Source organism: Lynx canadensis, chromosome B3 (genome assembly GCF_007474595.2).
Source record: "Lynx canadensis isolate LIC74 chromosome B3, mLynCan4.pri.v2, whole genome shotgun sequence".
Lineage (NCBI taxonomy): Eukaryota > Metazoa > Chordata > Mammalia > Carnivora > Felidae > Lynx > Lynx canadensis.
This window is the reverse complement of record NC_044308.2, coordinates 75023040-75037260: the sequence shown is the minus strand read 5'-3', so window position 1 is coordinate 75037260 and position 14221 is coordinate 75023040. Positions and strand designations below refer to the sequence as shown.

The 14221-nt window shown below is 40.3% G+C and overlaps 1 protein-coding gene across 3 annotated transcripts in view; it reads left to right on the top strand.

The window, feature by feature from the left end:
- STXBP6 (syntaxin binding protein 6) overlaps positions 1-14221 on the top strand; it is a 251706-nt gene that overhangs the window by 68909 nt on the left and 168576 nt on the right. For all 3 annotated transcript variants that reach the window (XM_030318861.2, XM_030318860.1, XM_030318859.1), the window contains one exon: positions 9833-10021. In XM_030318861.2, the coding sequence (XP_030174721.1) occupies positions 9868-10021 (154 nt within the window). In that variant the 5' untranslated portion in view covers positions 9833-9867. The remainder of the gene's footprint in view (positions 1-9832; positions 10022-14221) is intronic.

Genomic DNA, 14221 nt, shown 5'->3' with positions numbered 1-14221 from the left:
GAAATAGCTGAACCAAGAGAATTTATAACTTACCTGAGATTTAAGTCAACAAATACCTGATTTTAATAAAAGTTTCATCCTATGCTTGCTGGAGAACTTACTCATTGGTTTCTTTGTTTTTAATGGTTGATATATTTGGTCTTTTTTGTCTTAATCCATAACTTCTGTATAAACTTCTGTGAATCCACACCCCTCCTTTAAGAGGAGAAACTACTACCTAAGTCATTGTTAAATGACAGAATTTCAGCTGAGTGAATTGAAAGATCCAATTGGCTTTTTTCAATGATTATGAGCTGGGCAGCAGTCTCATCTAACAATAGGAAGTAGCTTCACCAAGCTAAGAGAAAAGGCTTTTAAGGGCAGATAAAGGGCTATGAGAGAAAATTATTAGCAAATAATGAAGTGTTGTTTCAGGCAGATTGTCCTCCTAATGGTATTGGAAGGATCCTATGGAGTGCTGACCAGGCAATTCCAGGTTGACCAGTTAACGTTAAGCTTCTGGGGGGTTGAGACAGCAGTTAGGTTAGGTATTAAGTCTTGGTTTGCTGAAGTGGGGGGATAGCACAAGCAACTCTGGCGCCTGCTGTCTCCTTTTCAGCATCTTCCACTTTGTTTCACGTATGGGTTTAGTGTTTGCCTCACTTTTCTATCATCAGTGCAAGTAAAAGAAACATACTAATTTAGCAAGCAGTGCAGAACATAGCACATAATTAAACTGTTTATTTTCACATTGTCTATCCTCATGTGGCTTTGTCCCTATTCGGTTGGAATAGATTTGTCAATTGCCAGTGTTGTCTGCTATAAACAATGCTCCCCAGGCCAATATATTGTTTTCTTGGTTTGCCAACTAGCTGTTGGACACCACAGTGACACGAATGCTCAGAGATTGAGACGTGCCAACAATTTAAGCTCCTTTCAATTCTCTTTCTCTCACAACCCTTTGTTCTTTCTTTGATACGATTAAATTCATTTTTAAGGCCTGCTCACATTTTGGGTTGATAATCCTGTCACAATCCAATGAGTACACCCCAGCCTGCCCTTCCTAGTGGTTTATTTCTGCCCATTACTGTGGAGTCGGTACATGGGCACTGAAGAACCAACTTAACTAGTCGTTGGAATTTAAACTTGTGAATGTGGCTTATTTCTGGCAGCTTTTTTGTTGGTGGTGGTGGTGGTGGTGATAGGTTTTTTTGGCTTTGTTGTATTATTTGTTAAAGTTTTGGGATATAATGATTGACAATAAGGTTAACAAGTCCACCCACAATATAAATAAACTTGTCTAAACACAGGTCTTGGGGTCTGGGTGTAGAACAGGGTTTGTTCTTTGGATATTAAACCAACAAGAATAATGTGCTTACTGAACATATAAACACGGAAAGAGGAGATGAAAATAGTCTAGATTTATAACTGCAGTAGACGTGAGTCACTGGCTTTGGAGGATCCTGTGAACATGATGTCTCCTACACAGGGAGGGGTAGTATATACAGGAAAAGAAAGCCAACCAAGTCTCATAGTATTTGGTAGCCTGATGGTGGGGAAAAACTCCCTCTTCCCTTTCCTTAAAGAGTTAAACTATATTTTAGGGTTTGTTTGTTTTTTTGTTGTTTTTTTTTCAGAGTTTCATATACTTAAAAAGTGTAAGTAAGCCATGACCAGGGGGGACTGTGTATGGTTGTGCTGTTTTTGCACTGCTCCAAAGGTGTGTGTGTAAGGGAGCAAGTGCAAGCTGACGTGTGGCTCGTGTTGCATTCACCAGGCCACGGGCACTGGCATGGAGCTGCGTTTGCTCGGAGGAGAAGGGGCCATTTTCTTCTCACAGAAATGGCTTCCGGGCCTTGTCATTGTTAATAGCATTTGCTCCTTTTTCTCACGGCTTTTTGAAAGTGGGAATTTATCGAGTTTCACCTTTGGGATTCCCAGCACCATGTCTGGACTGGAGCTGAAAAGAGGCAGACCAATAATTAGATCTCAATAAAATATATTTTGATATGTCTTCCAGTTTGAGGAGAAACAGTGCACCTCAAAAACAAAATGTTTAGAGGAGCACTGTAGTCAGGTCATAGCAGAATAAGAGTACTGCCCTGCAGAATTGATTTCTGACCAATTATCTGTAGCTCTGTGCCATTAATTTTAAAGACTATGTGATATTCTCTTGGATGATGCGCTATACTGTATTTAACCAATGAAGATTGGCTGTTGATAGATATTGAGATTGTTTCTAATGTTTGTCTCTTAAAAATGAATCTGAAGTAAGCATGCATTTATAATACATACAGGCACACAAGCTCACATCATTTTCTTCCATTGTGGTAGAATTTCTGGTTCAAGGAGTTCTAACTCAAATATTAATTTCTGTGAGTGAAATTATAATTTCTTCTTAATCCCTGGACCAATCGAGGTAGATTAAAAATGGCATGGTTTACCATTCATAAAAACACATACCTAAAAAGCCTGATTTACAGTCTTAAAGCAAACTTTGGGAGATACATTTAGCGGCTATCTTGATTCCACGCTTGGAATTGAGCATGGAAGTGTTTTTTGTAAATCATGCAGTGCTATGCAAACCTCAGTGACTCATTACTAGGGCTCTACAGAGTATCTGCCTTATACTCTCAAAAAATGTTTATAGAGTCTTATTTTATAAATATTTCATTAAATGCATAGGGAAAACCCCAAAGACAGTGGTACTGACCTGGTTGTATAGCAAAATAAACGAGGAGATTATCAAGAAAACAAGTCCAGGTCCTTGCCCTTTAGATCGCCTCTGTGAACAGGTCCTAGGTACCTCATTCGATGCTGATGTACAGTCCTGGTTTGGAATTTGTCCTTTATGGTATTTCTATGTCTGTCTACAAGTATTTTTCAAATGGAAAGAGAATATTTTTAGCTTTTATTCATATAATTTTTATTTTCCTGTTTAGAAGTTTCTGGTCCCTCAAGGATACTTTTTAGAGGGTTTCTTTTGTTTGTTGTTTTGTTTTTTGTTTTTGTTTTTTTGTCTGGTTGATTGGTCGATTGTTTTGGGATATGACTTACTGATTTAGTTCTGATCTTTGCAAGCCCTGTGAAGTCTTAAATACGAGTTCTTGGTCCGCCATTCCCACCTGGTTTCACAACACGCAGCCCATTCCACAGCCCTTGTGTTTGCCATGAAGAACAATGGACTTAACAGTGATTTCAGTTTCCCACTTTGAATGTTACCACCAGATTAAAAGTACCTGTCTATTCTAGTAGTATATCAGACTCCCTCTTTAGATCCCACTAATGCAAATTTTTAGTTTAAAGTAGTAATTAAACTACATGGAAAAATTGGCTGGTGGACTGAGATTTTTATCTGATTTATTTAAATTTTCTTGGGGCACCTGGGTGGCGCAGTCGGTTAAGCGTCCGACTTCAGCCAGGTCACGATCTCACGATCCGTGAGTTCGAGCCCCGCGTCGGGCTCTGGGCTGATGGCTCAGAGCCTGGAGCCTGTTTCAGATTCTGTGTCTCCCTCTCTCTCTGCCCCTCGCCCGTTCATGCTCTATCTCTGTCTGTCCCAAAAATAAATAAATGTTGAAAAAAAAATAAAAAAAAAATTTTCTACATGCTTGCATGCCATAAAGTGACTGAAATTTTCATCTTGAGAACTATCTTATCAAGGAGTGAAGTCTACGTAGAAATTTTGTATATTTGGTATCAGTAACTCTTACTTGAGTAAACTTTTATAAAGGTAATTTGACCTCCAGTTATCTCATTGTGCTTAATATGTGAAACCATTAAAAAATAGACTTTTCACCGCGTAACACATTGCGTGTTTTCTAACTACCAGGTGAAGTTCTTGGATTTTGGAGCACAATGAACATTTTTACATTATTTTTAGGTTTAGTGATTGCTCGATAACCTCGGATGTGTAACATTTAGTGTTTATATACTGTGGAGTTGACAGGAAGCAATTTAACATTTCTCTACTTTGGTTTCAATATTTATAACGTTGACCCATTTCTTGTCAAGGTAATTGTGTTTTCCTGTCAAGACCTGAGGCTTGGAGAAGAAGCAAATACAGTTAAGCTGGAGTTTTATTTATCCTTTAGAATATTACATTGGGCAGTATCAACGGACAATTGTGAACCAGATGGGATCGGTACTGGGGGCCTTTTAGGAGGCATCAGAATCATTCATGCTAGAGATGATGAGAATCCTAACAAGGCAGAAGATGCAAGAATGAGAGGGATTCTGATGGAATCCAGTAAGGTTACATCAAATCCACAGGACTTATGGGGTAGAGGGTGGGGTTTGGAGGGGTGAAGGAGGACGCAGAGTCTAGGTTAACTCTCGGTGGAAGTGCTCAGATGGCAGCTAGATAAATGGATTTAAAGCCAGGAAGGCGGTGGAAGCTGGATGCATGATTAGTGTCCGCAAATTAAAGTTGCATTTGTAGAATTTCAAACACAAAGTGGTAATGATAGAAGTCCTTAGAGAGTAACCTTACTTCTCTTATTTCTAGGTTACTGGAGGTCACCTCACCAGAGTTCACATGCACTAGTAAAGACCAGCCGATTCTCCCCAAAACTCTTCCAGGGTGACATCACTTTCACTCTTTACTTGGAGAATTTTGAAACTTGATATCAGCTTGTTATGAGTGCATCTGCCTCAGGGTCAGGTTATATTAACTGGTTAAAGACAGTGGTGTCTAAAACCAGGGATTCTGGTTATTGACTGCCGATGGGAATATACTACTGTAGAGTCCAGAATACTTGTATTGGCACAGCTAGTGCCAAAATATGATCAGAAGATTGCATGCTAAACATGAGGCCTAGGGGAGTATGGGTGGCTCAGTCGGTTGAGGAGCGTCTGACTCCTGATTTCAGCTCAGGTCATTCCAGAGTCGTGGGATCGAGCCCTGTGTTGGGCTGTGTGCTGAGCATGGAGCCTGCTTAAGTTCCATTCTCTCTCTCTCTCTCTCTCTCTCTCTCTCTCTCTCTCTCCCTCTCTCCCTCTCTCCCTCTCTCTCCCTCTCTCTCCCTCTCTCCCCCCACCCCCGCCTCTCTCACACAAATAATTTTTTTTAATAAAAAATAAACATGAGGTCCAAACAGGGAAGTTCCTGAAGTTAGACAAATCTGTTTACCTTGATAATATTAAGCTAAATAGATCACTGTATCTCACCAAAGGAGTTCTTGGTTCTCAGGTGAGAAATACTTGAAGCCTGTAGGCTATACCCCCTGTCTGCATGATAGCTGCAAAGGGAAACTGTGGCTAAGGGCATCTGCAGTTTTAACTTGCTGGAGTCCCTACCACTCTTCCTTATCTCCTGACCACAGAGGACATGTATCCGTTCCATTCCTGGAAACCAAAGACGTTAATGTTGGAGTGAGAAACATCTGCCTTGTGTACCCTTTACTCGTGTACGTCAGCTGCTCAGCTCTGAGGTCATAGGAGTTTACAGCTCCTTCTCTGAAGGTTAATCTCATTTCCTGGTTACTTGTGGGAGTGGAGGGCTACCTCCCCACAGCAGCCATGTACTAAGGCAAGTGGATATGGATTAGGTGGTTTACAGCAAGAAGATAAATTAAAAAACCCTGGGAAGGATTAAACTAACTGAGATTAGTTTCTACAATTACCACTTAAGGCAGCCAGCTCCTTTGACTTGCAAATCATATTGTAGGTTGGTTTCTTGGATGGAAAAGCTTTGTAATTATAGCTTATAGAAGCTGTGGACCCGGAAGAGAAAAAAAAACTTCCATGGGATTGTAGGGGAGGAAAAATAATTTTGCTTCCCCCTTGAGTTCTGAGCTGAGACTGCTATAATAAAAGACAGATTAATAAGAGAAAAACAGAAGTCTATCAGCACACATGCCTCATGGATACATGGGAGATACCCAGGGAAGAATGAGTAACTGAAAATCCTTAGTATTCTAAATCCTTAGAATTCAGGATTAAATACTGTCTCCACAGGCAAAGAGGAGGTAGGCCTCTAAGGGGAGAGGAAATGATTTTTAGAGAGATTGAGTGCATCCTTAGAAGAACAGATGGAAAATATGAGAGTTTGTGAAAAAGTCTGTCCTGGATATGGTGCCCTCTCCTAGTCTCTCCTGTGACAAGAGCCCATCTTCTCTGGTTGATGAAACTCTGGGAGAGGGGATTTATTGAGTTCCTTTTGGAGGATCTGTCTTTAGCAGATCAGGGGAGTTCAGACAAAGCCTCTCCTTGCATTTGCTGCTTTTCAGATGCCTTCTGCCCCAAATAATCAAAATATTGAAGTTGCCTATTTTGGGGCGGCATGTCCTGCTACATTCATTATGATGTAGACTAGAATACCTGCGGTCATTGGTGTTGTAGTCGTCTTGTTTTCTTACAGTGGGGTCCCAGTCTTGGGCTGGACATTGATTTACCAACAAGATGTAAGACTTGATAAAGCTGCTTGCTTGAATCGAGAGAGAAAATCCTGTTACATGGCTTCCTGTATTCTTTCCGAAGAATACATTTCTTTCCATTCCATACTTCCTTGTTAGGCTGTTGATTTTTAAATTAGGCATCAGGATGGCTGCATGAGAACCAGTTAGAGAATTGTTTAAAATACAAATGCCAAGATTCTAATTTGGTGGGTGTAAAGGAGGGGACCAAGAGTCTGCATTTTTTAAAAGCTTTTTATGCTGAATTCAGATGTGTCCTCAGGTTGGGAGACACTCTTATAGATTCTTGCCACGAAACTGCACAAGTACCCTTTTCCCTTTCTGATTCTTTTCTTTCTGATCCGCTGTACCTTCCCATTCCCAGGATGGTGTTAAAAAACATGCACACGTGAGCCACACAGGTGGCTCAGTCAGGTGAGCCTCCAACTCTTAATTTTGGCTCAGGTCATGATCTCATAGTCGTGGGATCGAGCCCCATGTCAGGCTCTGCACTGAGCATGGAGCCTGTTTGGGATTCTCTCACTTTCTCTCCCTCTGCCCCTCTCCCCTGCTCGCTCACTCTCTCTTTCTCTAAAATAAAAAAAAAAAAAATTTCATTTGTTAAAACAATAAAAAACATGCACACATGCCTGCCATGGCATACACATCCCACAAAATGCATCCAATAATCTCCTACTGGTGAGTTTCCTGAGGGCGAAGCCTATAAATTCATCATCCTTGTAACAATACAGAGCCTTTCGTAAAATAGACCGTGTATCCATATTTAGAGAGTTTCAGACCATGAATGAGGAAAAAAGCCGTGGTAAAGTTGAGTTTCTCTTTTACAAATCCCTTCTGGTATGGATGGCTACATTTGCTCAGCTTCTACATGTTCAGAGGGCCTTTTATTTTTCATGCTGTAGCAGAATTAACTAAAATTTTCTAAGAGTTTATTATGATTCAGACCCTAGAATAAGTGATTTGCATGCATTGTTTCATTTAATTCTTTCAACAGTTCCATGAGGTGGGGGAAGATCTAAGTTGCAGTTAGTAAGCTGAGGGTCTGGAATTTTAAGAGATTTATCCGGTCACATATAGGTCTTCAGTGTTGGAGCCGGAATTTGAACCCAGGTTTGTTTTGATTCTAAAACTTGTGCTCAGTGAAGTTCCTGGTTTTATGTTTCCTGGTTTTTGTCATGTTTTGTTTGTTATTGTTCTTGGCTACTGAATATCAGTATAAAAAAAAAACACAGTAAAAGGTCATTTCCATGTCTTACCAGTTTCTCAAAAGAAGAACAGAATTTTCTAAGAGTTTGTTAAAACAGGCATATTCCTTTTTTTTTTTTTCTGGCAGATTTTACACAATAAAATGATAGCTTTTTATTTCTTTTAACCACAGTTTTAGAAAAATGTGCGTCCAAAATAGGAAAGCAAAAGCCATAGCACAGTTGGGAAGGCACTGGTCAGAGAATGCCTGGTGAGTTTGGGGATATGACATGCTTTCGGCATTGCTTCTAGAACGTTGGAAGCTGTTGCGCTCCCACTGGCTCGCTTTCTCACTTGTTCCCAAAGGGTGAGAAGCGAGAGGCCTTTTTTCTCGCTCACTTTAAAAATGATAGCACGCTGCCTGGGAAAGTCACAGGGTAAAATCATGGGGGTGTCGGGGGGACGTTGTGTTTGCTAACTTCTGGGAAATTGCAGGCTATCAGTCAGTGGTCAGCACATTGAAAACCAGGCCCCCTACACTGTTGTCATTATGTTCTCAGCCAGTGTGAGGAACCTGGTGGCAATGAGAAAATGTCATGACCAGAGCACAAACGGATCTGAGTATAGATCAGTATAATATGTAGTGGAGACATAGATGGATATAATAAAAAACAACACTTTGTATTCTTTACTCTTGGTGCCACTAAGAAAACCTGTTCTGTTACAAAATTGAAAGTAGGAGATTTTTTTTTTTCTTAACCAGAGGGATGCTCTCTTTAAATATATCTCTTTTTCTACGACAGAGTTGCTGATGGGTAGCTATGTTGGTAGCATTTGTGAATCTTGCATTGGGGAGAGTGATCCTATGGTTTTCCCTCATAAAGCAAAACCTTTGATGTAGTCAGCAGTCAACTCCTGGAGAACAGGGACCATGTCTTAAACATTTCTTGTGTCCCTAATACTGAGCCTAGAGATGGCACGTAGTGTTTGTTCACCAACCGGCTCAATTTTACAGCAGGCTGACCAACTCTTTGAGCTGCTGTTACCATATTTGGCTGTGCTGTTGACCCATTTGCGCTCTCTCTCTGAATAGTCTGTATGTATAACCCAAGTGACCACCCCACAGGCCCCGTCTGCACCTTTAGTTCTGATTTGCTGGTTAAACAAATTTTGCTTAGTGATTAAGACACAGACTGTAACTAGGATGATGGCATAGAAAATGTCTCATCAAGTTGCTGTTGAGGTTTTTGGATAAAAGGGTTAAAATTCAGAATGACCTTGAATATAATGGACACAAATAAGCAGAATTAAGACCATTAAGGAGGTATAACTTCTGGAAAACTAAATATAACATGGGGCTGTATATATGTGAGTTTGGTGGCAGGGAGAGGAGGGACTCATTGTATGAGTCAGCAACATACTGCTTTATCTTCTTAATTATTGGGCACACACTGCCAGTTACCCACAGGAGCATAACATGTGGGCACTGCCGGGTAACATTTCCAAAGTACTTGGCATTAGTCAGACATTTTTTTTTTTTTAATAGAATTTTCTGTCCACTCTGGCTGGAGAAAAATGTGGAGAATTTGTCAAGGGTCCAGAGCATGGCAACTCTATGCAGAGGAGTGCTGGAAAATAGGACCCACTAAAAGAGGCTAATAAATAAGGATTAATTATTTAGCGTGATCCAAAGCAGCCTAACGGGTGATTAAATTAATGGTCTTCCGTAGCATGTATGGTTATTATGTAGAAGATGATATAATTATTTCCACTGTGAATAGAATTAGGGAAATGGATTTACATTAGAGTTAAAGGAGATTTTGAGGCAGCATTAAAGAACTTCTTGATTAAGGATTGTTGGACAGTGGAAAGACTTCTCAACTGGAAATGTGAAACCATGTTTCTTACAAAATAGGAATGGGGGTGCGTACCGCCCTCCAGTTACCATTAGATGCAGTTGGGGTGGAGGTTGACACCCTTTCCAGATACGTTCCAGCATGTTCCGTGCTGTCCGTCTCACATCGTATTTGACATTTTCAGCGAGTACCTCAGGATTCCCTTTTGTTTGTGTTTTTCACAGGTAATACAAATGTGCAGACCTTGCTTTTAATGATTCTGCAGTGCGTTTCAAGCAAGCGAGAGTTTAAACTACAAACCGAAATTACATCACCTACGAATCAACTTGCCGCTCGCTGTCACAGGAGCCCTAGAATATTGTCAGTTCAACTTGCCTTCTTCTTTTTCTTCTTTAGAAAACTCGCTGTGCGCCCTCCTCGACTGTTCCGCAATGAGTGCCAAGTCTGCCATCAGCAAGGAAATTTTTGCACCTCTTGATGAAAGGATGCTGGGAGCTGTCCAAGTCAAGAGGAGGACAAAGAAAAAGATTCCTTTCTTGGCAACTGGGGGTCAAGGCGAATATTTAACATATATCTGCCTGTCAGGTAATGAAAAACAGACCTTAAGAACATTTAAACAGCTTCATTTTAAAACAGTTAATTCTAAGGTATCCAAGAGCTGGGTATACCCAGCTTTTGCACACATCTGCTCTTCCAGTCATGTTTCCTGTTTATCTTGATGTCCCCTCTGGTCCTTTTTCCCTAGTGGAACCTCTGTTTTTGATGTTGCTTGGTCTGGGAATGGGAATGAATTTCAACTTTCAACATAGTTTCCAGTTCATGAAGTGCCTCTCTTAAGGGGCCGACAGACACATTTGTTTGGCCATACTTTCCTTCACTAGGACATTGACAGAAAGTGCGTTCTCCTTTAGGGCTTTTTGCTTGAGGATACCAGATTCCTGGTATCTGGATAATTGTCATTACCACCAGCCTGAGTTTCATTGGGTTTCTTTTCCTTAACCGTTTCCAATAATCAGTAATAGTTTGTCTCAGGATAAATATGGACACCTTAGGGAACATGAGAAAGTAGGTGCAGTGCCCAAGTCATTGCTTTGCCTGACAGCTGTCCCTTGTCAGGAAGAGGCATCTGTTCTATTAAGCTTAGAATTTTGTTGGATTATTTTCTTTTCTCTTTCTGCTTGTGATTGTAGAGGTGTGGGACTTCCTGTGGATTCCTACCAAGCTTTTGAGATAAAATCTGGATAAGTTTTCCATGGAGTTGTGGTGATGCTAACTAAGCTGAACACCTGAGGCATTTGTAATAAGTCTGATAATACTTCTTGTAACTGGGCAATGGAAGAATGAAGCTTGCCTTAATTCATCTTTTTTTTTTTTTTCCTTCACTTGTGGCTTGGGAATAAAACTTGATTTTTGGACCAACTTTTAGATTAAAAAAAAATAAGATTCTGAATTAGCTTATCAGAATTCACTTCAGTGTGTAGATAGGTTTTTTCCAGAAAGAATATGTAAAGATAATGACAAGACAGTGTCTTAGTTTATAATGAAATGATGACATAGCCTCTTGATAAGAATGTCTTCTCAGTGGTTAGGAGAAAGCTTTTATTTAAGTGAGTGTGAAAGAATTGACCTTGAATTATTCGTTTTTCTTTCTGAATTCCAAATTAGGCTTAGATTAATAAAATTTGGTTATTATTGGAGGACATTTGCATTCCCCTAGTGTGCTGGGTAGTGCTTGGCATTTAATAGGGGCTCAATTAATATCTAATGACTAAGTGGAAGAAGGAAGTAACCTTTCCTAATACCTTCCTAGTATTGTGTTAATGAGCTTCAGGTCTTGGAAATATTTTCATAATGTTAAATTTTAATTCTAGAGTTTTGTTTGCACCAATAATGAATAGAATGCATGATAATGAATTTTGTTTTGTGTTTGGGCTGAGCTGAATGTGAGCTGAGTATGGGCACATAGTGACTCTAATTTAATTTTATTAAGTTTTATTCCATATGTGTTTCGTTGAGATTTCCTCTGAAGATGGGTAGTTGAAGAAAAAGTGGATGGTCTAGAAGTCACTGGAGTTTTGCCTAGTACATACCTTTGACTGGAAAAGACGGCAGTTCTGTTTGCATTTGAGGCATATGCTACTGTCAGCCTATTTCTGATAACAAAATCTGCAAGAGTGATACAGGGACTCTCTGCCTGCCTCGTCTCAGTGAAATAGCAGAGCCGTTTCCCCCGCCATGGGAGATAATGACCTAGACTTACCCAATATCTGCGTTTCCCTTGTAGATTACCAAGACTTTAGTTTTCAAGTTTGAAACGATGAGAATTCCTTTTTCAGAATTCCATTCTAATGGAGGAAAATATCTTGTTCTCATAGTCTTCATCGTCGTTCTTTCCATGGATTTGAATCACAAGAGGATAGGTTGATAAAGTAGACCTGACAGTTAAGCAGATGGTTTTATGGAAATTGGGGCAGGAGACGACCAGACAACTTTGACACCCAAGTTTTTTGCAGTTTGATTTTTTTCTTATAATGGAGAAAGGAGCAGCCTTCTTTATTTTCTAACTTCCATGAAGCTTAGAGGCATAAGGTAATGTTTTACCTGGTAAGTAATTAATTCCTCAAATATTTATTAAGTATTTTTTATGTGCTGAGAACTCTAGGTGCCGGGCATACAGCTAGGAGAAAAAAAACTCACGAAGCTTACTTTGTTTGATGGAAAGGAGCAGTAGACATCAATCAACTACTCGCTAAAATAAACATAATTATTAACTGTGAAAAGGCTCAAAAGGAACAATACAGTGATGCGAAAGCATGTGTGAGGAGATGTGTGAGTGATGCGAAAGCATGTCCTGGCTGGGAGAACCCAGAGCTGCGAGAAAAGTAGGGCCTCCCTGGTTCTGAAAAGGCATCGTGTGTGTGTGCAGTGAACGTTCCTGGCAGAGGGAAGGGCCGCCTCATTAAAAAGACTGCGCCGGATTTTGAGTTGCTCCTTTTCTCCCATGCGGTCTCAGGATGACCCTCTTGTAGCTCAACTCACAGAGGCGGCTGTGAAGTGAAAGCCGAGCCCTGGAATGACAGCCTCCTTCCTGCTATTAGCGTGAACCACCTACGCCTTCTGGGAGGCCAGGCTCTTCTCTTGTGGTTTGGTTGATGAAAACCAGCTATCCCGTTGGAACAGGCAAGATTTGTTCAAATTAGGGCAATGTCTGAAAATAATATTTAACCACTTTTCGAGCAGTATAAAAAGTTTAAAAAAATTTTTTTAGGGGAAGAATATCTCAGCTTTCAGACCTTGCCAACACATGCATGTAAGCATGAGTGTTGTACATATCCAGTGTCTTTTACTGATTTGTGTGTGTGTGTGAGCCTGGCAAATTTCAGATCTGAGAGGGTGAGCCTGTGATCCTCAGAGTTATTATTTTCAGAGCGAATTGCATGTTTTTTGGAGGAATCCAGAAAGATGTTGGAGCAGGGGAAGTAAGATGATCTTTCTTGGGTTATTTAGCTGTGATTGTGTAAGGAGAGAAATAATCTCTCCAGTTCATTTGCGGAGCCTTGGAGTAGAATTTGAATGTTTCTCTTTGGACTTCCCAAATGGCTTCTTGGATGGTGTGCAAACATTTATTTACTGACATGCTTTGGTTGATTCGCATTCTCAAAGCCTGTTTTCCACTTTTTCTTTTTGGCAATGGCTAAAATTAAAAAGACGGACAATACCAAGTGTTAGCAACCACGGGGAGCAGTTTGAACTCTCATACTTTGCTGATGGGAGTGTTCACCAACTGCTTTGGAACAATTTGGCAGTTTTTTGTAAATTCAAACATGCACTCTGACTCAACGACTCTATTCCTAGTCATTTACCCAAGAGAAATAAAAAAACATATCCACATAAAGACATGTACATTTAATTTGGTATTTATAATAACCAATACTCAGAACTCAAGTGTCCATCTACATGTGAATGAATAAAAAAATTATCTTCTATCTATGGAATACTCCCTAAGAAATGAATTGCCAGTACATGCAGCAACATGGATCGCTCAAAAGCCTTATGTTGTATGAAAGAAAGAAAGAAAAGACAACATACTGTATGATTCTATTTACATGAAATTCTAGAATGGACAGAACTTAAGCTGTAGTGACAGAATGCCCACAGGTGGCTGACAGGGTTGGGGTCAAGGATTGACTGTAAAGGGGCATGAAGGAATTTTTTGCAATGGCGTAAGTAAGTATTCTGTATGTTGACTGGGGTGGTAGTTATCTGGGTATGTATCTTTTTCACAACTTATCAAACTGTACACTAAAAATAGGTACATTTTATTATATGTAAATATATCAGCAAAATCTATTGTTTTTAATGTTTGTTTATTTTTGAGACAGAGAGAGACAGAGCATGAACAGGGGAAGGGCAGAGAGAGAGGGAGACACAGAATCCGAAGCAGGCTCCAGGCTCCGAGCCATCAGCCCAGAGCCTGACGCGGGGCTTGAACTCACAGACCGCGAGATCGTGACCTGAGCTGAAGTCGGACGCTTGACCGACTGAGCTACCCAGGCACCCCTCAGCAAAATCTATTTAAAAAAAAAAAAAAAACTCTTACAGAGTCACTAGTGGGATGATGGTAAGAATTTATTAACCTTCAGGGTGCCTGGGTTTACTCAGTCGGTTGAGCGTCCGACTCTTGATTTCGGCTTAGGTCACAATCTCATAGTCCGTGAGATCCAGTCCTGCATCAGGCTCTGTGCTGGCAGTGTGGAGCCTGCTTGGGATTCTCTCTCTCAAAAA